This window comes from Protopterus annectens, chromosome 2.part1 (genome assembly GCF_019279795.1).
Source record: "Protopterus annectens isolate FY-2018-M chromosome 2.part1, PAN1.0, whole genome shotgun sequence".
NCBI classification, from domain to species: Eukaryota; Metazoa; Chordata; order Ceratodontiformes; family Protopteridae; genus Protopterus; species Protopterus annectens.
The window spans coordinates 1,881,965,283-1,881,989,768 of record NC_056729.1 but is presented as its reverse complement, the minus strand read 5'-3'; the positions used below and the strand labels follow the sequence as shown (position 1 = coordinate 1,881,989,768).

General features: G+C 43.0%; 1 protein-coding gene across 1 annotated transcript in view; it reads left to right on the top strand.

Moving 5' to 3' along the window:
- Window positions 1–24,486, top strand: part of ALMS1 (ALMS1 centrosome and basal body associated protein) — a 958,782-nt gene that overhangs the window by 609,805 nt on the left and 324,491 nt on the right. Inside the window, exon 8 of the mRNA XM_044063634.1 lies at window positions 7,517–7,693. Coding sequence (XP_043919569.1) covers window positions 7,517–7,693 — 177 coding nt within the window. The remainder of the gene's footprint in view (window positions 1–7,516; window positions 7,694–24,486) is intronic.

Below are 24,486 nucleotides of genomic sequence, written 5' to 3'. Positions count from 1 at the left end.
CCAAAGGCCAGAAGGGGGGAAAGATGTAGTTCCGCAAACAATCTCAAGGAGCTTTGCCTGACGCACAGAGTCGGTTCCCCTCTAGAGGCAGAGGGGGGAACAATAATGGTAGACGCCGTCCTAGAGGCAGAGGGGGCCCGCAGAATCAGGGCAGTCGAGAAACATTCTCTGACAAGCCCTTTCAGCATCCCTGAGGTGTTGCCCGACTGTCCACCTTCGGAGGCAGCCAGGGGAAGATTATCGCTGTACCCAGAAGCCTGGCAATCCCTAACTCAAGACAAGTGGGTACAGTCCATCATTTCCGAAGGCTACACAATCCCATTCTTTCGCATTCCAAAGCAATCAAAAAAATCCCTTCCAGACGTTCCACCCAGTCAAAGGGAACAAGCAGCGCTAGAAATATCAAAGCTGCTTGCAAAAAGAGCCATTCAACGAGTTCCAGCAGACCAACAAGGGTCCTGAATCTACTCCAAATTCTTTTTGGTTCCAAAGAAAACAGGGGACTGGAGACCCATTTTGGATCTCAGCAACTTGAACAAGTCTGTCAAGAAAACAAAATTTCGGATGCTCACGCTGCAGTCCATTCTACCCCTTTTGGGGCGGGACAACTGGATGTGCTCTCTAGATCTCCAGGATGCGTACTACCACATCAAAATGAGCAGTCGCTCCAGGAGATTCCTCCGCTTCAGGCTGGGAACCAGTCATTTCCAATTCAGGGCCCTGCCCTTTGGACTCACTACAGCCCCCCGAGTGTTTACCAAATGCATGGCAGTGGTCGCCTCTCATCTGAGACGTCAAGGATTCCAAGTGTTTCCGTATTTAGACGACTGGCTCCTTACAGCCCCCACCAAGCGTCTTCTGCTTCTTGCCAGAGACTATACCTTTCACACATTTAAACACTAGGCATTTCAATAAATTACGAAAAGTCTGTCTTGTCGGCTTGTCGTGTTATTACCTTTATAGGCGCAAATCTAGACACAGTCAGCATGTCAGCCAGACTCACAGAGCAGAGAATAGCAGACATACACAGACAAGTCTCTCTTGTTTTTCAAAGCAACAAAATCAAAGTCAGACTAGTCCTGAAGGTATTAGGAATAATGGCGGCTGCTATCCCTCTCCTTCCTTTAGCCAGATTCCACATGAGAATCTTACAATGGATGCTCTTCACACAATGGTCGTACCAACAACTTCCAATGTCCTATTCCATTGCGATAACACAATCGTGCAAGAATCATCTTTCTTGGTGGGTCACATCCCCCCAGCTCTTCCTAGGAAGACCCTTTGTTCCTTCCCCTCCGGTTGCTACACTGACAACGGACACCTCCCTGATCAGGTGGGGGGGGGCATTACCAGGGCAGGACGGTCCAGGGCATATGGCAACCTTTCGAACGCCACTTGCACATAAATGTCCTGGAGATGAGAGCAGTGCTTCTAGCGTTGCAAGCCCTGCAAGACTCTCTTCCCAAAGGAACTATAGCAATTCAGACAGACAATATGTCTGTAGTGTGGTACATCAACAAACAAGGCGGAACCAGATCCTACCCCCTATGTCGAGAAGCACTCAGACTGTGGCAATGGGCGATTTCTTCTCAGCGGTTTCTGTTAGCAACGCACATTCCCGGGAAGTCCAATGTGATTGCGGACAAATTGAGCAGAGCTATTCTCATGCCTCACGAGTGGTCTCTGAAGAATTCAGTGTTGGACAAAGTCTTTCGAAAGTGGGGCCGACCTTGCTGCGACCTTTTCGCTACTCCCCAAAACAGCAAGTGTGACGATTATTTCACCCTCTTTCCCCAACCAGGCCATCCCAGCAGAGACGCTCTAGTCCACGATTGGCCCCGGGGACTTCTGTATGCTTTTCCCCCCTTCCCACTGATATCTCAACTAATACAGAAAGCCATCGCTCAGAAAGCTTCCATGATCCTCATTGCCCCTTACTGGCCTCGACAGGTTTGGTTCCCATTTCTTCACCGTTATCTGTTGGAGCAACCCTGGCATCTGGACCCAGTTCCAGACCTCTTGACCCATCAGTCGGGTCAGTTGCACTGCTCCCTCCCTTCTCTGAACCTCACAGCATGGTTTCTCCAATTCCAACTCTAGCCAGGCTTCCTCTAATATCTCACTCTGTTCGAGATATTTTAATAGCCTCTTATAAATCTTCCACTCGGAAGATTTATCATAGTAAGTGGAAACGTTTTTCCTATTGGGCGCATTCAAAGGATATAGATCCTTTCACTGCTTCCATTCAATCAGTTCTAGATTTTCTAGCCAAACTTTTCCACTCAGGTTCGTCTCCTTCTACCATCAAGGTTCAATTGGCAGCTATATCTAACTTTCATGTTGGAGTCTCAGAGTCCTCCATTATGTCTCACAAACTCTGCAAAGCCTTTTTAAAGGGAGTTTTTCTCCTCAAACCACCTATCAGGGATCCTCCTCCTCCATGGGATCTCAACTTGGTTCTGACGTCCTTGATTCTTCCCCCCTTTGAACCTGCAGCTTCATGCTCAATGAAATTTCTATCTTGGAAAACACTCTTTTTGGTAGCTATTACTTCAGCCAGAAGAGTCTCTGAACTTCATGCTTTGTGTAGTCGATCCCCTTATCTTTTGTTTCATAAGGATAGGGTGTCCTTACGTGTACCAACCCGTCCTTTTTGTCTAAGATAGCTTCACCAGCAAATTTGAATCAAACCATTGATCTTCATGTGTTCTTTCCTAACTATTCGAACAGATCGGAACAAAAATTACATTGGTTAGACGTTCATCACCAACTTAGGTACTATTTAGACAGGACCAAACAATTTAGGAAGTCTGATCAACTGTTTGTTTCGTATGCAGAAGGCAGAATGGGCCTTCCAGTTTCTAAGGTATCTCTTTTTTGATGGCGTACTTCTTTGATTACCTTTGTGTATGAGATCAGACATCAACAGTTGCCAACCAAACCCAGGGCTCATTCAACTAGAGCTTTAGCTACATCTATAGCTTTCCAAGACAGACTGCCTATTGATTCGATTTGCGCTGCAACTACTTGGGCTTCTCCCCATAACTTCATTTCTCATTATAAGTTGGACTTAGCCTCTAGAGGCCGAGCCAACTTTGGTTCCACTGTACTCAAGAGTCTGTTCCGATAGGCCACCCGGGACAAGGTGCTAGGGACGCGGTCCCATCCAGCAAGAATGAAGGCGAGATAGACAACTTAACATTTAGAAGTTATGTACCTACCATAACGTTCCATGTTAGTTGTCTTCTTCTCGCCTTCTTTCTTAAGGCCCCACCCTCCTTCCCCCTAGCCTGGACAGACCTAGAGGAGTTTGTTTGTGACCTTTATCCTTTCTACCACCTCTATAGATATATATATATATATATATATATATATATATATATATATATATATATATATATTTCCTCAGTCAGGTTTAGGACACCTTTCAGTAGGCCTATAGAGGTGGGTTATCCCTTTTCTTCCATATTATGGAATGTTCCTAGCTGGGCCTAGCTTACAAACGAGATCTGAGGAGTTACTGCCTAGCATTGTGGGATACAGGGGAGCCTCGAGCCGGTGGAACTAGCTCTCGAGCTTTTAGAGTGGCCGAGTCGGAGCCGAGGTTCGGCTCCGAACCCATTCAGCAAGAAAGAAGGCGAGAAGAAGACAACTAACATGGAACGTTATGGTAGGTACATAACTTCTAATTCACTCATCCACCCACAATTAGAGACCCTCCAACTGACCCTGTGGGTGACAGAACCCTGATTTCTTTCAGACACCTTTATTCTGAGGATGTGCTACAAGTCCTACAGGGGGCCAGGAAACCTAATACCAGGAAACTGTACTCCAAATGGAAGAGATTTTCGCTTTGGTGACTTACCAGAAACTAGGACCTGCTTACGGCGGATCCCCTGATGGTTCTGTCATATCATTATGAATTGCTTAATGCAGGCTTAGCTTATTCCTCCATAAAAACACATCTGTCAGCTACGTCTGCTTGTCTGCCACTTTCGCCACCCCTAGCTTCCAGATTTGAGGCCAAACAATTCCTTAAAGGTGTCCCCCATGTTAGACCTCCCAATAGACCTGTCTCTCCATCCTGTAACCTTACCTTTGTGCTAGAGAAACTGACTCAAGCACCTTTCGAGCCAGCCTCTTCTAGCTCCCTCAAACACTGTACTTGGAAAACTGTTCTCCTAGTGGCTATTACCTTAAATTAGACCGTTCACCTCCCTACCTTTTTCCCATCACCCCTTAACAGTAGTGAGAGGATCCTACACACTGTTGATGTACACAGTCAACTCGGGTTTTACCTTTACAAGACCAAATTCTTTAGAAAATCAGGCCAAATGTTTGTGTCGTTCCACCCCAGGGCCCTGGGGTTGCCTGTATCCAAAAAGACCATCTGCAACTGGATATAAAAATCCATTGCCTTTTGCTATACCCACCATGGTAAACTCCTTCCAGGCTCAGTCAAAGCTCACTCTAGAAGGGCAGTATCTTCCTTGAGGACATTCCTCAAAGGATGGAACACCAACTCTATCTTAAAAGCAGCTACTTGGGCAAATGTCCACACCTTCACTAAACATTATAATCTGGATTCCATCTCCAAATCTAGGGCAGGGTTCACCAGGGCCATTCTCCATGGCTTCCTGTAGAGTTCCTCTGCCACTTCCTCCTCCCTTTCTGCATGAGCTATTGTATTCTCCCTCACGTTAAGAATACTGCAACAGATGAATAGAAAGACATAGATTAGTTGTGTAAGAACTTATTATAACAATAGATGTCCTCCTCTTCTCTGTTGCAGTATTCTGCCCCACCCTCCTTCCCCCACTTCCTGGCATTCTTGAATACATTGATCCTCTTTCCCTTAGACTAACTCTCCACCTGGGGCTTCAGTTCTGAGGATGGCGCACATGTACGTCTCTTTTATGGCCAACATCTAATTGTGGCCTACTTCAGATGTACCGAGCACCCTAAGGTAGTAAAAGACTTTGATATACTGGCCGACGTCGGGTCATCACCTTGGCAGGCACCTTCGTCATGTAAAGAATACTGCACAAGAGAAGAGAGGGACATCTGTCATTATGGTAAGTTTTTACACAACTAATCTTTCTTCTGGGATGCAGGATTATCACTGATGGCTTTGCATCCTCCTTCCGAGGTCCTCTTCTTGACTGCATTCTGCCAGTCTCTTCTTCCTTTACAGGTGGTGTCTGCAAAAGAGTTTCTATGAGCCCTGGGATTCATGGCCTCCACTCTTTCAGTGGTTCCTTTGGTCAGACTCCACATGAGGAAGTTTTAATGGTACCTCAAAACAAATTGGCTGTAGCGTTGTCATCCTCTGGACTTTCCCATTCCTTTCTTTGCCTTGTCTCTAAAGGGAGTTTCTTTGGTGGATTTAGCAGGTTTCCTTCTGTATCCAGGGCTGCCTTTGCAGATTCCCTCCCCCATTCAGGAGCTCCAGGCAGTTCAGACCTGGGTTGTGGGGGCTTCTTCCAACAACATCGGGATCCAGACATGGTGGGGGACTGGTCTCCTTGGCAGGTAAGAGACCATATCAACATCAAGGAAATTAAGTCTTTCATCATATTTCTGAATGTTGTTAAGGATCAATTTACCAGAATTTCTAGACTCTGTACTAATTCATCTTTCCTCAAGGGTTCTTGGCCACCTTGGGCATCAAAGATGCCTACCTACATATCCCAAAAAAGCCCAGCTACAGGAAATATTTGCATTTTTCTGTGACCTCCTCACATTTTCAATTCTGTGCCTTGCCCTTTGGACTTTCTACAGCACCATGGGTCATCACAAAGTGCTTGGCACCAGTGGTGGTCCTGGCAAGACTCCACATGAGGAAGCAACAATGGTACCCAAGGTCTGTATAGACACAACTCTCTCATCCTCTAGAGTACAAAATCCCTTTCCTTCCTTACCTGAAAAAAAGAGATAATGTGGTGGCTGCAACTTAGAACTCCCCTTACAGTCTTCCCTGCCAGTGCAGGAGATGTGTACAGATGCCAAGGATCTGGACTGGGGAACAGCCATGGGTTGTCTGAGAGTCCAGGGCACTTGGCCAGACTCCTACAGACAGGAACATATCAGTATCGGAGAGATGAGAGCAATTTTGTTGGCCTTAAAGGCCTTCCAACATGCTCTGAAACAGGGCCCACTAAAATTGTTTATGGACAATACTACAGATGTTCTTCATGTTTCACTGTTGCAGTCATTACAATTGGGTAATCTGCTGGCAGGTTGCCCTCAGTCGGCCTGATTAACAAAGTCTTGGGTCCTGCGTCGGTTGCTGTCCCTTTTTCCATGACGTCAGGTCGTCAGGGGTATAAAACATGCAGCCGATGCCATTACATCCGTTTTTCTTGCCCCAGATGTCAGGTGCCCCCCAAATGGGGAGCCAAATATTAATTAAAAACACAAAAATATACCTCCAAACAAAAGCAAATACATCAAAAAAGCTTTTAAGCATAGTAAAGGTACAAAGAGGCATAAACAGGGGTTGGAGGGAGGGTAACCAGGACTGCAACAGTGAATGCACTCAAACATCTACATTTATGGTAAGTGTACACAGCTGTACTATGTTCTTCGTGTTTCACTGTTGCAGTCATTACATTTGGGTAGATTCCCAAAACTATGGTTGGGAGGATGGATTTATACAGCAGTACCGCAATTTTAGAGGCAGCTACATGGACCTCTGTCCACACATTTACCAAGCATTACAAATTGGACAACATTTCCAAAGCCAGGTCTGGATTCACCAGGGCAATCCTGCATGGATTTATAGAAAGTATTTCCAAGCTACCACCCTCTTCTTCCCATTGAGCTTTGGCACTCACCCAAGTGTTGAGAATGCTACAACATGAGAATAGGAGGACATAGAAAAGTTGTGTAAAATCTTACCATAACCATAGATGTCTTTCTTTTCCGTGTTGCAGTATTCCTTCCCTCCCCTCTTTCCCCTCTTCTTCCCTTTACTGGATGGCATTGGACTTGCACAGTTTCCTGGGACTCGGGTCCGACTGGTGTGTTCAGTTCTGAGGTCTGGTACGTGCAGACATCACTTTTATGGCCCACATTCCCTAGGCCATTGTCAGATGTCCCACGTACCCAACAGTGACTGCAAGTTTTTGTATACTGGCCGCACGTTCGGGTAGCAAGAGAGAGAAGAACCCAAGTGTTGAGAATACTGCAACATAGAAGAGAAGGGTATCTATGGTTATGGTAAGATTTTACACAACTAGTCTTTCTTCCCCAGCATTAATTCCTCAGTAGGATCATGCAAAACACCTCTAGCAATCATTTGAATACTGTGGGGTAAGTTGCACTAGTTTATGAAACACATTCTGGATTTTTTCTTTCTTATGAGTGCTAGAGTTAATGAATGTTTATGTTGGCTTTGTATTTTGGGGCTTGTTTGACCTTGTATATTGTTTTGCATATTGAGCTAGTAGATTTTACAGAAATGCAATCAGTGAAAATCAGGTTTTCATTGCTAACTTCTCTCTGCCATCCACAGGTTCAGATGATGCAATTCCTCCAAAATTCCCAGCAGAGGTTCTGGGGGCAAGTGACAATTTTTCATTTAAGACATCATTTACCAGGCACCAGGAAGGAATATACAAGAAGAAGAAAGGCAGTGTAAGGGTTGCTTGGCAGGAAGAGGAATCTGCAGTGCCAGACAGCAACGTGAGAGGTGAGATTTTATACCAAACAACTTAACAAGTAAGCATGACAGATGAGAAGTATTGTGCATCTGACTCTCCATGCTTCTTCTCACTCCAGCCTTGCTCTCTTCCTTTGTATGTCTTTCTCATCTTTCGATCTTTCCATCTTTCCTTCTCTCATGAATTACTTTTTTCATGCATACAGAGGTTTGGGTGATGCTTTTTGTATGTATTATTCTTAGATGTATGCTCTCTTCTTTTCCCCTCTTTCTCAGAATTCTGTTTGGCCAATTCTAAATCTGTTTGCTCTGCTCTGTACTTGTTCTATTTTTATCTTCCATAATTAATAGTCACTGAATATCCTACATCCCTTCCCCATACATGGTTAATTAAACACTGTAGTGTTTTTTTCAGAGTCACAAACAAATTATTATTTTATTTCTGTGCTACAAGGATAGCAGCTGGTACCTGGCTTACCTATCCTTTCATTAGATGCCAATTTGCATTTTGTTATGTAACTTGTATGTACTGCTTTATGTACATTGCAGTAAATGAATCAGACAGTTTCATTTGATGATCAGCTGTCTAACTCAAATAAAAATTTGCTCTACAAAATTGTAATAAAATTTGATTCTAGAGCTAGAGACTATGTGTTGCCACTGTACAGAATTGTTATTGTATCAGATTTGGATTTCTGTGTATAGTTTTATTGTCCTTCCAGGAAGAGAGGAAACAATTTTTCCTTTCCCTGCCCCCTACCATTTCCCTATCTCTTTAACAATGATAAAGAGAGCGGTTTCCCAGTACGGTGTTGGTATGATGGCTGGGAGGATGACCAAGAGAAGGGTATCCCAGTATGGTAATGGTATGATGGCTGGGAGGATGACGAAGAGAGAGGTATCCCAGTATGGTGCCGGTATGATGGCTGGGAGGATGACGAAGAGACAGGTATCCCAGTAAGGTGCTGGTATGATGGCTGGGGGGGGTGATGAAGAGAGAGGTATCCCAGTATGGTGCCGGTATGATGGCTGGGAGGATGACGAAAAGAGAGGTATCCCAGTATGGTGTCGGTATGATGGCTGGGAGGGTGATGAAGAGAGAGGTATCCCAGTATGGTGCCGGTATGATGGTTGGGAGGATGATGGAGGGAGGTATCCCAGTATGGTGCCAGTATGATGGCTGGGAGGATGATGGAGAGTGAGGTATCCCAGTATGGTGCCAGTATGATGGCTGGTAGGATGACGAAGAGAGAGGTATCCCAGTATGGTGCTGGTATAATGGCTGGGAGGAGGACGAAGAGAGAGGTATCCCAGTATGGTGGTGGTATGATGGCTGGGAGGATGACGAAGAGAGAGGTATCCCAGTATGGTGCCGGTATGATGGCTGGGAGGATGACGAAGAGAGAGGTTTCCCAGTACAGTGCCAGTATGATGGCTGGGAGGATGATGGAGCGAGAGGTATCCCAGTACGGTGCTGGTAAGATGGCTGGGAGGATGACGGAGAGAGAGGTATCCCAGTATGGTGCTGGTATGATGGCTGGGAGGATGACGAAGAGAGAGGTATCCCAGTATGGTGCCAGTATGATGGCTGGAAGGATGATGGAGAGGGAGTTATCCCAGTATGGTGCTGGTATGATGGCTGGGAGGATGACGAAGAGAGAAGTATCCCAGTATGGTGCCAGTATGATGGCTGGGAGGATGACGAAGAGAGAAGTATCCCAGTATGGTGCTGGTATAATGGCTGGGAGCCTTTTCTCCATGAGCAACTCTTTCCTGCCGCCCTCACACACAGTGTACAGTGATATAATTTTGGGTCATGTGCTTATATTTCCTTGTACTCATCATCCAATGCAGATGATCTGGCAGCACTGCCCATTCACTTGTCTACTTGGGATAAAGACCCTAGTCTGTATCAAAAACTTTTATCAAAGAAGGTGGAAACCTTTGCTGTTCCCCAGAGAAGCTGAACTATAGTTGAGTACCCACGGACAGCCATTGGGGCCCTACTCACTAATTGATCTTCGGTCACCAATATCACATACAGAAGCTCTTTCTCCATACCTTTGGGCTGGCGTGTGAAAATATGAAGGTGATAGGAAAAGTTAAAGGAATAACTAACAGACTTCTGAGTGCATGAAGGATAAAATATATGATGACAGAATGCAGCAGCTTAATATTTTTACTACTGAAGCAATGAAAGTGGAGAAATGATTTTGCATATCTGGAGGTCAGCGTGTTAGCATATCTTCAAGGAGAAAAGAGGCAGTAAGAAGGACATACATATCAAATTTAATCAGTCTACATATTAAGGGGATTTCTTCTTCTAAGATCAAAACAGTAAACAGACTGTATTTCCAAAAAAAGGTATAGAGTTGTAAATTTACTAATATACAAAATGAGTTATGTAAATGGGGCGATGAGAATTTAATAGTTACACAGTATTGGCAGACTCCATAAGCACTTGATGTCGTTTTTTTTTTCCTGTCATTACTGCAGTGTTACTGTAAAGCTCAAAAAGGTTACCCAGACAGTGGTAAATATTAAGTAACTATGTATGTGTGAAGCAGCAAGTTGTAGAATTCTGTTTTTAAATGTGTAATGGTGCCGCACCTAGAAAATAAACTCCCAGCCTTGTGGAATAAGGTGACACCAACTGTGTGGAAGGTGCAACTGCAGAACAGTATTACTCATATCTTCCAAACTAGCTCCCTTATTTTTGTATTGACTTGCATATGCATCTGCAACCGTAGCACATTGGTTTAACAAGGCAGAAAGTAAATGAATAAAACTTCTATATGATTTAACAACTGATTAAGGTAATAACATTGAAATGGAAGTGTGCAGCAAACAGCTCTGCTGCAGTAGATTTATCTTTTTCTCAGTAGTACAGTAGTCACCAAAGCTATAATGCTGTGTTATGTGGCACTGCTTCAGGCTACCAGTTTTTTGCCTAGCAAACTAATGCTGCAGTCTGCTTCGTTAGTTTGGACTTGACTTTCACAACCAGAATGCTTGTTGTCCTTAGATTCCGTATTAATAAATATACCTGTAAATTCCTATACCTTTGAGCAGCTCTTAAAGATGTAACTATCTTGTGAGGTGCTGTTATGAAAAGGAAAATGTGTCTGATTTTACACAGAAAATAATAACCTTTTTCATGTTTTGTTTCATTAAGGCATTGATGTGGATTTTTTTGTATAATGTGATACCACATTTGTGTGCCAATTTCATTGTCCACCTGATTTCAAACAGGGTAGACAGTTTCAAGATGTAGAAGCACTAGCAGAATAGCTTCTAAGCTAGAATGTTACCCAGAACTTACCAGCAGACTGTATTTACACAGTGTATAAGGGCAGCTTAAAATACCATATGGAAGTAGTTCTTTTTCTTTGCTGGAAGAAAGCACTACAGTAGATATCCCCTTCAAGTCAGAGCTAGTCTACTGGTATGGATGTTAATGCTTCTCTTACTGACCTTTTGTTTTTGCCCATAAAAATGTGCTTCTTAATTATAGCTTCAGTTTCCGTTAGGCCACCTTAGCTTCAGGACACAAACCACAGAGACTGAATGGCCAAAAAAAAAAAGACTTCTGCTAAGTGAGATGACTATTTCCTGAAATGTTTCTCTTTTCTCTGAGGTATGGTGATCTCAGAGTTGATATATATAAGCTCGAGAGTCTGGGGCCTTGCACCCTACATTGGGGTGGAGTGAGGCTTGCTCCCTGCAAAACAGAAGTTTGAAGGAGAAGAGTGATCTTTGAGATTCACTCTTTTTTCCGGGTTTTCAGTCTTTTTGTTTGTTTATTTTTTGGCATGTCTGCATTCATCATTTCAAGTGCTAACATTTCAATAGGGAGCCGATAATATCTCATCCATTACACAACAGTTATCCTGCTACTTATCAGTTCACTTATGTACTGGCAGAAACATGTCGACCCAGCACTGGGCTGCAAGAAATTGACATAAATGAATGAATTACTTGATCAATCATTCTTTCATACAGTCATTCATTCATTTATTTATTCATTTATTTTGATAAGTAAAGTAGAATTGTAATCCAACTGGATCCTTTTCAGGCTCAGTCCTGGAACAGACATGACAAATGACATACAGAAATTAGGTAAGCATTAAAAAATGGAATGTATGCAAATTAATGATTAAATGAAGACTTGTACGATAAAAGCAGATTAGGGTATCTTTTCTGACTCAGAACCAAAAATTGCAGAATTATGCTTTTAAATGTGTAATGGTGCCAGGAAAAAAAGGTGCATGCATACAAATGTGTCTCATTGCCATAGTTTCCAACAGCACAGTAGTCTTTTCCATTGTGTGCTTGTTTGTACTGTCATCAGTAAATGTGTAATGTTTTCCTCTTTCTTAGTGTAATTAAGTCTGCCTGTTTTACTCCAGTTCAAATCTTTGTCACAGATATTAATTAGGATTTTTCAGTCAAGCTTACCTTTTAAGAAACTGTCCTCCAATCATAAAAAACAAATGTTATCCTCTTCTGTGCACCATTCAGCATTATTGTACTGCAGAGTAAATCCAGGAAAGCAGTAAACAGCTCAGCTTCACAAGCATTGATATGTCAGTTCAAGAAAAGCCACCCTTACTATTCATGACTTTTGCTCTTGTAAAGTATTCAATTACCCTGCAGTCAAACTACAAGGAGATGGAGCAGTATTTTAATATTCAGAACTTATTCATTCAGTATGTCCATTTGGACCTGTGTGTCCTTGAGATGCTTGTTGGTTCCACCTCGGCAGCATTAGTGCTCCAGCCTTAAGCCCCTTTAAGGTTTTCCCTCCCGTCATGTACTAGTGCCTAGAGAGCTGATGTCTGCACCATCTGGCTTCAATCTGTGAGACTTCAGCTCCAACACTAGCCAGTAGTAAGGTCTTTAGCCCCCTCAGCTCTGCCTCTTTTACTTGTAACTTCCTGCTCCTTCATTTCCTCAGATCTGGTTTGCTGCCTTTTGTGTTTGCAGCTTGATCTTGACTCCGATTTGCTTTCTTTTTTTGAGACGTTAGCATTGTGAATTGATGAGAGTTTGCTGTTCTCTTACCCTTGGTTTGTACTCTTATAAATTCTTTGGCTTTCTAGGTAGGTAGATAATGTCTTTCAGGTTATGAGGGGATGATTGCTAGACCTCATTGGTATCAGATCCATTCCAGGACTCCTGTTTATTCTTGCTTCTCCCATCAAACATCTGGTCACAGTCAAGCTACAGGCCTCAAAGCTACTGCCACACAGCAGGAAGAGTCATGTGAGGAGTCAGGTTATATCCCACCTGATGTGCTCAAGAAGAGGATGTATAAGAGGAGACACATAGGCTCCCCACTGGAATCTTATCACATCAGATGTCAACTCAAGAGGAAAGAAGGGATTCCCTGAAGTCTCCACTAAAGATGTCTCCTTTGGTGAGATATTGGAACTTATGCGGCAGAGAGCATCTTGGCCCACACCCTCCCCATCAAGACGAGGAGGTTATCTTTGAAGCTTATCGCTCAGCCCCATTTAATTCTTGTGTGGTTCCTTTAACAGATAAACTAATTGATCTGGCAGTAAGGATGTCATGGAATTTAGCAGACACATGCAAGGTAGTAACTTGAAAGGCTGGCAAAATTCTTAGGCCTCCCAAGTGCAGACAGCACTAGGCAAAATCTCCTGTGGTGGATTCCATTGTTATGGTGGCAGCAACCAGTAATAATTTATCCTCTTGTCATCCCCCAACAAAGAGTCCACAGCAATGGAAAGATTAGGGAAGCAGGTGTATGTTTCAGACATCTTTGCCTTAAGCATGTTGAACTAAACCACCAACATAAATCACTTCCAGAAGGATATGGCTCATGAAGCTCTAACTGCTCCAAAGCCTCCCTGACATCTGATTCCAGGAAACAATTGAGGGAAGTTATAGGGACAGTGTCCATTTTTTCTAACCTCTTCATGCTTCTCATGCACAACGTAGTGGATGGAGTGCAGAGGTCAGTCAGAGCTTGTGTGGCCATGAGGAGCCAGGTCTGGTTGCACCCTTCTGTCTTTGTGGACCACTTTAACACATCCTTCACCAGTGCCCACTTTGACAGATCATCACTTTTTGGTCCATCTGTAAAAGAAAAGATGCAGAAGTGTGAACAGGCTAAGATGCTTTCTGCAGTTTGAGGCCCCACAGAGATTGTCCAATCTTAACCGAAAGGAACTTCATTCATTATGGTTCAGGAAGTCCAAGTATGAGCAGTTTGATGCACTTTCTGACAGGGGTGGTGAGGGAGAGGCAGCTCCTTTAATGGATGCTGCAGGCCCAGAGGCAGAAAAGGTCCACTAAACCAGAGATACTTTGGACCCTTTTCAGATAGGCAACCCCAGTTTCCTTGAAGGACTGTCTGACTACTCCTGCCTGGAGGCAGTTGATGGTCATTTTTCTCTTTACAGAATTGCATGGGAGGCCATCCTGTAGATCATGTAGGACAGATGGGTGAAGGAGATCACACCCAGAAGCTATTGTATACCCTTTTCTTAATGCTCCTAAAACAAGAACAACCACTGCTGGATGTACCACCCAATCAGGTAAGGTCGGTGAAGGAAGAAATCACTTCCTTGCTGTCCAAAAGAGCCATCCAGGATATGCCACCAGACCAGTCAGGGTTTCACTCAAGACTCTTGTTTGTTCCTGAGGAAAGTCAGTACCTTAGCTACCTAAAGAAATATATATGTAAGGAAGACCTGATCAGAATGATCACTCTGAAATCAATTTTGCCTTCTCTCAGGCAAATGACTGGATGTGTCCAGTGGAGCTGCAAGTTGTTTACCTTTACATGAAAATAGTGAGAGAGTCATAGATATTCCTTCTCTTTCATCTGGGAAGACGGTCTTTATCAATTTTGAGTCTTACTTTTTGGTCTCACCACAGCCCCCATAATGTTTACCAAGCACACAGCTGACCTACAACTGCATGGATTCCCAGTTTTTTTGTACCTAGATGACTGCCTCCTGGCAACTCTGAAGATGGAATCTCTCTTGGAGGCCAAAAACTGTATCTGCTCAGGCTGTGTCTGTCCTTGAGAATATCCATAAACTTTCAGAGGTCAAATCTCCTTCCATCTTAGGTTCATAGGTTCATACTAGGCTATCATACTAGGCTATCTGCCCTAGGGCATTTATAAGCCTAGCCAGAATGTGTTTGGCTTTCGCCACCCATTTTAAATTTATTTTGCTATGTCCTTTTTCGAGGTTAGTATATTGTGCCTGTGTCTAGCAGTGACACAGAAGTGATACCCGGGGTAAACATAGGTTCTTAGAGGATACACTGTTGGCTGTCACTTGGACACAACAATTTCTTTAGTTTTTCTCCCACTGGACAGAATTCAGACTTTGAGGAGGGTGATGTTAATTCTTCTTCAGACTTCATTCCCCATTGCTGCTGTGGTTGTCAGATTTTTAAAGCTAATTGTGTCTTCAGTAATAATGGTGCACAATGCACACTACCATATGAGAATACTTCAGTGGCTGTTACAAGCCTAGTGGTCTCAGCTTCTCCACCCTGTCTACAAACCTAGCTGGTAAAAATATGTGTAGGAAACATTAGCAGTAGTGGCTAGACTCCCCTTTTGTTTACACTGGCAAGCCCTTTGTTCCACTTCCCTTGGTAGCAGTGGTGCCCACAGAAGCCTCCTCCGTAGAGTAGGGGACATTACAATGGGAGGATGGTTTATCTATAAAACAAAGAAATGTAGAAATCAAGAACAAGTACACATGGAAATGTTTATGGAAAAATTAAATATGGCAAGGTTGGAGGTAGATAGGCTCAATTACTACCAGTTAGGACAGACAGGAGGAGATGAGAAGTTTGAAAGCTAGGAGGGAAAAACTGATAAAGATCTGGAAGGTTTTGTTTAACAGTGTCATAAAAGTAGAAGTACCAACATCCTGGAAGAAAGTAGTGGTAGCTGTAGTACCGAAAGATGGTAAAGACCTATCAAATCCAGCTTCATATAGGCCCATTTTGATTCTAAACCATGATTATAAAGTGTTGATTGTGGTTTGGTGAAGAGGAGGCAAACTTTTGACAACATTAATAGAAGAATGATGATCCAGAAGGAAGCAAAACGTTAAAAAAATAACACTGTTGGTGGTTCTTGATGCAGAGAAAGGATTTGAGAGAGTAAGCTGGGATTTTATGACTAGAGCAATGAAGGCATTTGCATTCCCTTATAAAATTATAAGATTGATTAGGAGGATATATGAGGGATCGGAGGTGAAAATTAGGGCAGAGGGGTTCCTCTCTGATAAGTTCTGTTTGAGCCAAGGAACCAGGCGGAAGTGTCCTCTTTCCCCTTTATTTGCGTTATATTTATACCCATTTGCAAAGATAATAAGGGACCCAGAAATTCAAGGATATGGTAGTCAAGAAAAGTTGGCTTTATTTGCAGATGATAATTTATACCATATAAACCAGAAAATGATGATTCAGTGTTGTGGAACATTCTGAGACAGTGTCAAGTCTTTTTGGGATACAAAATTAATAAAGATAAAACAAAGGCTATAGCTGTAAACTACATATCCACACACGAACTGATTCAACAATACCCATATTTGTGGGGACATGATAAAATGAAATAGTTAGGAGTATGGATTAAAAAGGATTCTATTATGGCAACTAAGGATATGTAGGAAGAGACTAAAAATGTAATACAAAAATGTTGAAATTGGAAGCTCTGTTTTATGGATATAAATAGCAAGATATGAGCAGTGAAAATATGTTTAGTCCCTTTAGTTTTATACAAAGGTCAGGCATATTTTTATCAACCAAAGAAGAAGTTGTGGATAGCAATTAATAAAGGGTTGAATGATTTTGTCTGGGAGGGGAAGAGGGCAAGATTCAAGTGGGATAAGTCTATCCTTCCAGTAGAACAAGGGATTACCTGACTTGAATAGGTATTTCAGAGATGTCCTTCTGTTCCTCTGTTACAGTATTCTTTACATGACGAAGTTGCTTGCCAAAATGAGCTGACATCGGACAGTATAAAAAAGACTTTTACTGCTTAGAGGTACGTGGCACATTGCACATAGGTTGTTGTCAGATGTAGGCCGTAAAAGTGACATATGCATGCACCATCCTCACAACTTGTTTGCCAGTCCGAACGCTTCACCCGTTCATATGTTCTGCTCACTGAATTATTTGCTGTCTCAGCATTTCACATAAGTGCCCCACCTTTCTTTGCTATTTCTGCTGTGGTTAGGTTTAATGTCATCCAAGAAAGGCAAATGCCAATGTGGACGTCAGATTCCACATAACAATCACCTGCAGTGTCCTTTTTGTCTTTGGCTTATCCACGATTGTAGATCTTGTCCTATCTGTCAGGCCTTTGTGCCTAAAATGTTGAGAAGTAGGTTATCTTCCCTTTCAGTATATTTGGAGAATCAGCACTTTAAACTCTTTATGAAAAGTGCTATGGAGGGACCCTCAGGGCCTGAGGCCAAGTCACTTGTGAAGCAGAAGGCCAAGAAGCCTAGGCCTGAAGCTTCAGCTGCACCTCCAGCGGCGGATGTCTCTCCCAAGGCAGTTGTTAGTCCAGAGAAACATTCAGACCCTATGTCTGATTCACAGACTGAGCTCGTAACGGAGGTCGCCTTGGATCAGAATGACGGCACATCTTTGGAGATACCACAGGCATCCAGTGTAGATGTCCAGGAGAAGCCTAAACGTGTGATCATGGAGGATCCCAGGGGGATCTCTCAAATACTGGTTAGAGAGGAAGCTGATACTTCATTCACCTTATATTAAACTTTACTAATTTGTATTTTGTATGTAACCTAACTTCTGTGATGTATACTATGTTTTTAAGAATCCTTCTGTATTCATGCTTACTCTTTGTTTGCAACTGTTTTTGTAACCTTATGTGTAATTTTTCTGTTTAGGGCTTTATCCCCCAGGTCTTCTCTGAAAATGGGCTGTTTCTGAGTCAGACATTCCCAGTTAACAATTGTCAAATAAATAAATTATTGACTCTAAGCCTATGTCTTGTCCTCCGACTTTACATAGGGCTGATCTACATGCGAGAAGAAACAAAAAAACAAACACTTGTTACCTCCCACAGATCCACAAAGGATTGGCAAAACTTTACACATGGCATTTACAATGCCTTTATGTCCCTTAGACCTCCTCCAGGAGTTTCAGTAGTGGCCACACCCTGGGTTACCTCTCCTCAGACAAAGGTTATGGAAGAGGCTCCTTCCAAAGAGGAAGAACCTTCAGAAGATGAGTTCCTAGCTTATTCATCTCAGATCCCCTCTCCATTGGATTATGCATCTCCAGAGGAGGATTCCAATGGTACTGATTCACCAGTGGAGGAAATTACTTTCAGTGAGACCTTGCGTAAGATGAGGGAACATTTCAAATGGCACAGTTGTAAGATGTCTGAAGTACAAAAATGTTACTAGGAATTACTTCAGGTAGATACTTCTAGTCCCTCAGCCATACCTGTTGTCCTACCTTCAAGTAGGACTCCTGATTTCCAGCCTCTAGCACCTAAGAAACCAGACAGATTGTACAAGGTGCCTACGGTCTGTAAGTTTCTTTTCAAAGCTCATTCTGCTGACCTTTCTGTCAATACAGTGGCTTCTGATAAGCTCACAATGGTGCTTCCCTCCATCTCCCTTCTCCCCTCTGACAAAGATAGTAGACATATGGAGAGGTTAGGCAAAAACGTGTACCCTTATACACCCCTCACATTTAGGGCTATCAGTTATCAAACACACATGACTAAAACATGTACCCTTATACAACCCTCGCTTTTAGGGCTATCAGTTATCAAACACACATGACTAAAACGTGTACCCTTATACAACCCTCGCTTTTAGGGCTATCAGTTATCAAACACACATGACTAAAACGTGTACCCTTATACAACCCTCGCTTTTAGGGCTATCAGTTATCAAACACACATGACTAAAACGTGTACCCTTATACAACCCTCGCTTTTAGGGCTATCAGTTATCAAACACACATGACTAAAACGTGTACCCTTATACAACCCTCGCTTTTAGGGCTATCAGTTATCAAACACACATGACTAAAACGTACCCTTATACAACCCTCGCTTTTAGGGCTATCAGTTATCAAACACACATGACTAAAACGTGTACCCTTATACAACCCTCGCTTTTAGGGCTATCAGTTATCAAACACACATGACTAAAACGTGTACCCTTATACAACCCTCGCTTTAGGGCTATCAGTTATCAAACACACATGACTAAAACATATACCCTTATACAACCCTCGCTTTTAGGGCTATCAGTTATCAAACACACATGACTAAAACGTGTACCCTTATACAACCCTCGCTTTTAGGGCTATCAGTTATCAAACACACATGACTAAAACGTGTACCCTTATACAACCCTCGCTTTTAGGGCTATCAGTTATCAAACACACATGACTAAAACATATACCCTTATACAACCCTCGCTTTTAGGGCTATCAGTTATCAAACACACATGACTAAAACGTGTACCCTTATACAACCCTCGCTTTTAGGGCTATCAGTTATCAAACACACATGACTAAAACGTGTACCCTTATACAACCCTCGCTTTTAGGGCTATCAGTTATCAAACACACATGACTAAAACGTGTACCCTTATACAACCCTCGCTTTTAGGGCTATCAGTTATCAAACACACATGACTAAAACATATACCCTTATACAACCCTCGCTTTTAGGGCTATCAGTTATCAAACACACATGACTAAAACGTGTACCCTTATACAACCCTCGCTTTTAGGGCTATCAGTTATCAAACACACATGACTAAAACATGTACCCTTATACAACCCTCGCTTTTAGGGCTATCAGTTATCAAACACACATGACTAAAACATATACCCTTATACAACCCTCGCTTTTAGGGCTATCAGTTATCAAACACACATGACTAAAACGTGTACCCTTATACAACCCTCGCTTTTAGGGCTATCAGTTATCAAACACACATGACTAAAACGTGTACCCTTATACAACCCTCGCTTTTAGGGCTATCAGTTATCAAACACACATGACTAAAACGTGTACCCTTATACAACCCTCGCTTTTAGGGCTATCAGTTATCAAACACACATGACTAAAACGTGTACCCTTATACAACCCTCGCTTTTAGGGCTATCAGTTATCAAACACACATGACTAAAACATATACCGTTATACAACCCTCGCTTTTAGGGCTATCAGTTATCAAACACACATGAATAAAACGTGTACCCTTATACAACCCTCACTTTTAGGGCTATCAGTTATCAAACACACATGACTAAAACGTATAGCCTTATACACCCCTCGCTTTTAGGGCTATCAGTTATCAAACACACATGACTAAAACGTGTACCCTTATACAACCCTCGCTTTTAGGGCTATCAGTTATCAAACACACATGACTAAAACGTGTACCCTTATACAATCCTCGCTTTTAGGGCTATCAGTTATCAAACACACATGACTAAAACGTGTACCCTTATACAACCCTCACTTTTAGGGCTATCAGTTATCAAACACACATGACTAAAATGTGTACCCTTATATAACCCTCACTTTTAGGGCTATCAGTTATCAAACACACATGACTAAAATGTGTACCCTTATACAACCCTCGCTTTTAGGGCTATCAGTTATCAAACACACATGACTAAAACGTGTACCCGTATACAACCCTCGCTTTTAGGGCTATCAGTTATCAAACACACATGACTAAAACATATACCCTTATACAACCCTCGCTTTTAGGGCTATCAGTTATCAAACACGCATGACTAAAACGTATACCCTTATACAACCCTCGCTTTTAGGGCTATCAGTTATCAAACACACATGACTAATACACCTTGGAACTTTTGTCCCAACTTTCTAAAATAATTCTTTGGCTTTATCCCTGCTTGGGCATCCTCACAAGTGGGCCACCATTCAATTAAATATAGTTATGATGCTGTGGAGGCTTCAGCTAAGGCAGCTGCCATAGGCTCAGTCCTGTGAAGATTTGCCTGGTTGAGACTTTTACCTTTGCCAGAGGATGTTAAATCCTTACTTATGGATACCCCTCTGGACAATTCAGCCCTGTTTGGGCCAGCTGCTGCAGACCTGTTTAAAACCTTGCAGGAGAAGGGTAAGGAGATGCAGGAACTGAAACACATCCTGGTTTCCCCTGTACCAAAATTCCAAAGGAATTATCCTTCTAAACCTGTGTTTATTATTCAGTCACGGCCCCCTCCAGATAAAGCTAAAAAGTCTGGTAAGAGTCCTCAGCAATTTAGGATTCCACAGCAAACCCCACCTCAAAAACGGCCTGTTCCTGACAGCCCAGAGTCCATCTGACTATCTAGACCCCAAACACCCCCCTTTCCCTTTGCCTTTCTCTTTTAACTCTAGCTTGGGAAAACATTACACAGAATTCTTGGGTTCCCTTCATCATAAAAACATGGTTATTTCATGGTCTGGAATTCACTCCCACCTTTCAGAGGCATCTCTCAACCACCCAGAGAGCAAATGCCACATTTTCCAAAGGTGCTGAAAGACCTGTTGTTTCATAGTACCATTCAACCTGTTCCATCAAATCAAAGAGGAAAAGGGTTCTGTTCAAGAATGCTCTTGGTGCCAAGGAAAAAGGACCCTTGGAGACCCATCCTGGACCTCTCCTTCCTCAACACCTCCCTGAAAGTGCCTACCTTCAAAATGCTTACTTTGCAAACCCTATTTCCTGTGATCATCCCACAAGCCTTTATGGCATCCATTGACACCAAGGATGCTTACCTACACATCCTCATTCATCCCAGTTACAGAAAAGTTTCATGATTTTCTGTAGCCTCTTGTGACTTTCAGTTTTCTGCCTTGCCTTTTGGTCTTTCCACCACTCCAAGGGTATTCACAAAATGTCTAGCCCTAGTTATTGCTTACTTTAGACTTCAGGGCATTCAGGTCTTCTCATACCTGGATGACCTTATCTTTCAAGCAGTCACACCAGGAGCTCTAGAGCACAACCTAAACACACCTATTTCCATCCTACAATCTCTGGGTTTCATGATAAACTACCAAAAATCTGCTCTCTCTCCCCTTCTCAGGACCACATTTTTCTGGGCTGCAGGATACAGACCTTATGAAGGTTTCTGTCCCCACTCAGAAGGCTCAGAAACTCATTTCCTTTTTTTCAAAGCCTCATCCGTCTAACTCATATCACTGCTAGGAATTTTTTCAGAACTCTGGGCTTCATGGCATCCACCATCCCAGTGCTTCCTCTGGCAAAACTCCACATGAGAAAACTACAGTGGTTCCTGAAATCAGTGTGGATGCAACATGCACATCCACTAGAGGTCCCCATTCCCCTTTTCCCTTGCTTGAAGAGGGAGATTATCTGTTGGATTCAACAGTTGACTGCCAACCTAGGTCTCCCACTCCATATAACACCTGTCCAGGAGATTTTCACAGACACCTCAGACACAGGATGGGAAGCAGCTTTCGGATTCATAAAAGCACAAGGGACCTGCCCCCCCTCTCAAAGAAGGGAGCACATCAGTATAAAAGAAATGAGGGCGCTGCTACTGGCTCTTCAGACCTTTCAGTCTCTCTTCATCCCAGGCCCTCTAAAAATTTTCACAAACAACATGACAGTTCTCTGGTATTTGAACAAGCAGGGAGGGGCAAAGTGTTATCTCCTTTGTAGACTAGCCCAGCAAGTGTGGGATCTAGCTTTCAAACTTCATAACCCCCTTCAGGCTGTGTATATCCCTTCCATCCTGAATGTAGTAGCAGACAACATGAGCATGTCCGAAACACAGTCTTAAAAATTGATGCTCCTCAGGGATGTGTTCCTAGACGTTGTCCACCAATGGAGTACTCCACAAGTAGACCTTTCTGCCTCCCCCATGAACAGACAACTTCCACAGTTTTTTGCCAGAGATTCACATCCTCTGGTCTGGAAGGTGAATGACCTCAGCTTTTCATGATGGGGGATGCTTCTTTATGCATTCCCTCCCCTTTTTGTCACTCCAAAGGTCCTGCTAAAGATTCAGCAGGACAGACCAAAAATCTTGCTAGTGACCCTATTTTGGCCAAGACAGCACTGGTTCCCCCCTACTCTTGCATTTAGCCAAGGGCAGTCACCACAAGTTACCCCACAGAGTGGACCTTCTCACACAACATGAAGGAACTCTCATCCATCCACACTTGTCAACTCTTCAGCTGATGTTGTGGGTGATGGGGTTTTAATTCCTTTCAGACACCATTTTTTCAGAAGATGTGCTTAAAATCAATACTGGAAAATCTTATTTGTCCAAATGGAAGAAATGTTCACTGTGGTGTCTCTCTCGTAACCTCGATCCACTTACAGTGGAAGTCCCACTGGTTCTCTCATACCTGTGTAAATTGCTGGATGCTGACTTAGCTTACTCTTCAGTGAAAGTGTACCTGTCGGCTATTTCTTCATGTCTGCCTCTTTCTTCCCCCTTAGCCTCTAGATTTGAGGCTAAACAATTCTTAAAAGGCATCTTTCATGAGACCTCCCAGGAAACCAGTTTCACCTCCCTGGGATCTTAACTTTGTATTGGAGAAACTCACCCTAGCCCCTTTTGAGCCAGCAGCTTCTGCCTCCCTGAAGCACTTCTGGAAAACTTTCTTGCTGCTTGCACTAACCTCAGCCAGAAGGGTTTTTTAAACTCCAGGCACTTATGAGTTCTTCTCCTTTCTTGGTGTTCCATAGAGGCAGTGTCTCTTCGCATCAATCCTTCCCTTATGCCTAAAGTGGTAAATGAGTTATCCTTCAACCAGTCTATTCATTTACCTACCTTTTCCCTTCTCCACAAAACTCTGCACAGAGGGTTCTGCACACTTTGGATATGCACAGACAGCTTAGGATTTTCCTTGATAAAACAAAGAATATCAGGACATTCAACCAGTTGTTTGTCTCCTTTCACCCTTTGGCTTTAGGACTTTTCTGTTTCTAAACATACTGTTTCCAGATAGATCTCTAAAGCTGTCTCCTTCTGATATGAGAATCACTGAAACAGCCTCCCTTCTCCTGTTAAGGCATACTCTGCCAGGGCTGCTGTTTCCTCTGGTGCCTTCTTCAAAGGACTGGACAATAACTGCATTCTGGAGGCAGCTACTTGGTCCTCAGTCTATACCTTCACCAAACATTACAAACTGGACATTTCTAGATCTAGGGCAGGGTTTGCCAGAGCTGTTCTCCATGGTTTCATGGAAAGCTCCACTGCTCCTACCACCTCCCTTACCTCATGAGCTTTGTCATTCTCCCTCTTGTAAAGAATACTGCAACAGAGGAATAGAAGGACATAGATTAGTTGTGTAAAATTTTACCATTACAATAGATGTCCTTCGCTTCTCTGTTGCAGTATTCCATCCCTCCGACTTTGTTCTTCTTGGATGTACTTAGCCCACATACTTTCCTCAGATGGGCGTCCCTCCTGGGACACTGAATTCTGAGGATGGTGCTTGCATACATCACTTTTATGGCCTACACCCGATAGCAGCCTACATGTGACATACCACGCCTGTCTAAGCAGTAAAAGTCTTTTTTATACTGGCTGACGTCTGGTTGTTTTGGCAGGCAACTCCCTCATGTAAAGAATACTGCAACAGAGAAGAGAAGGACATCTATCATTGTAAGATTTTACACAACTAATCTTCACACAGCTATGTCTCGTATACATAGCACAAGCAGAAAGCTATAATTTAAAGTGGAAAGGGATGGTAATGAAACATGGGGGAAGTTCAAAAAACATGGAGAGGCTGGGATTTTGGATGCAGATCCTTAAGGAGACGA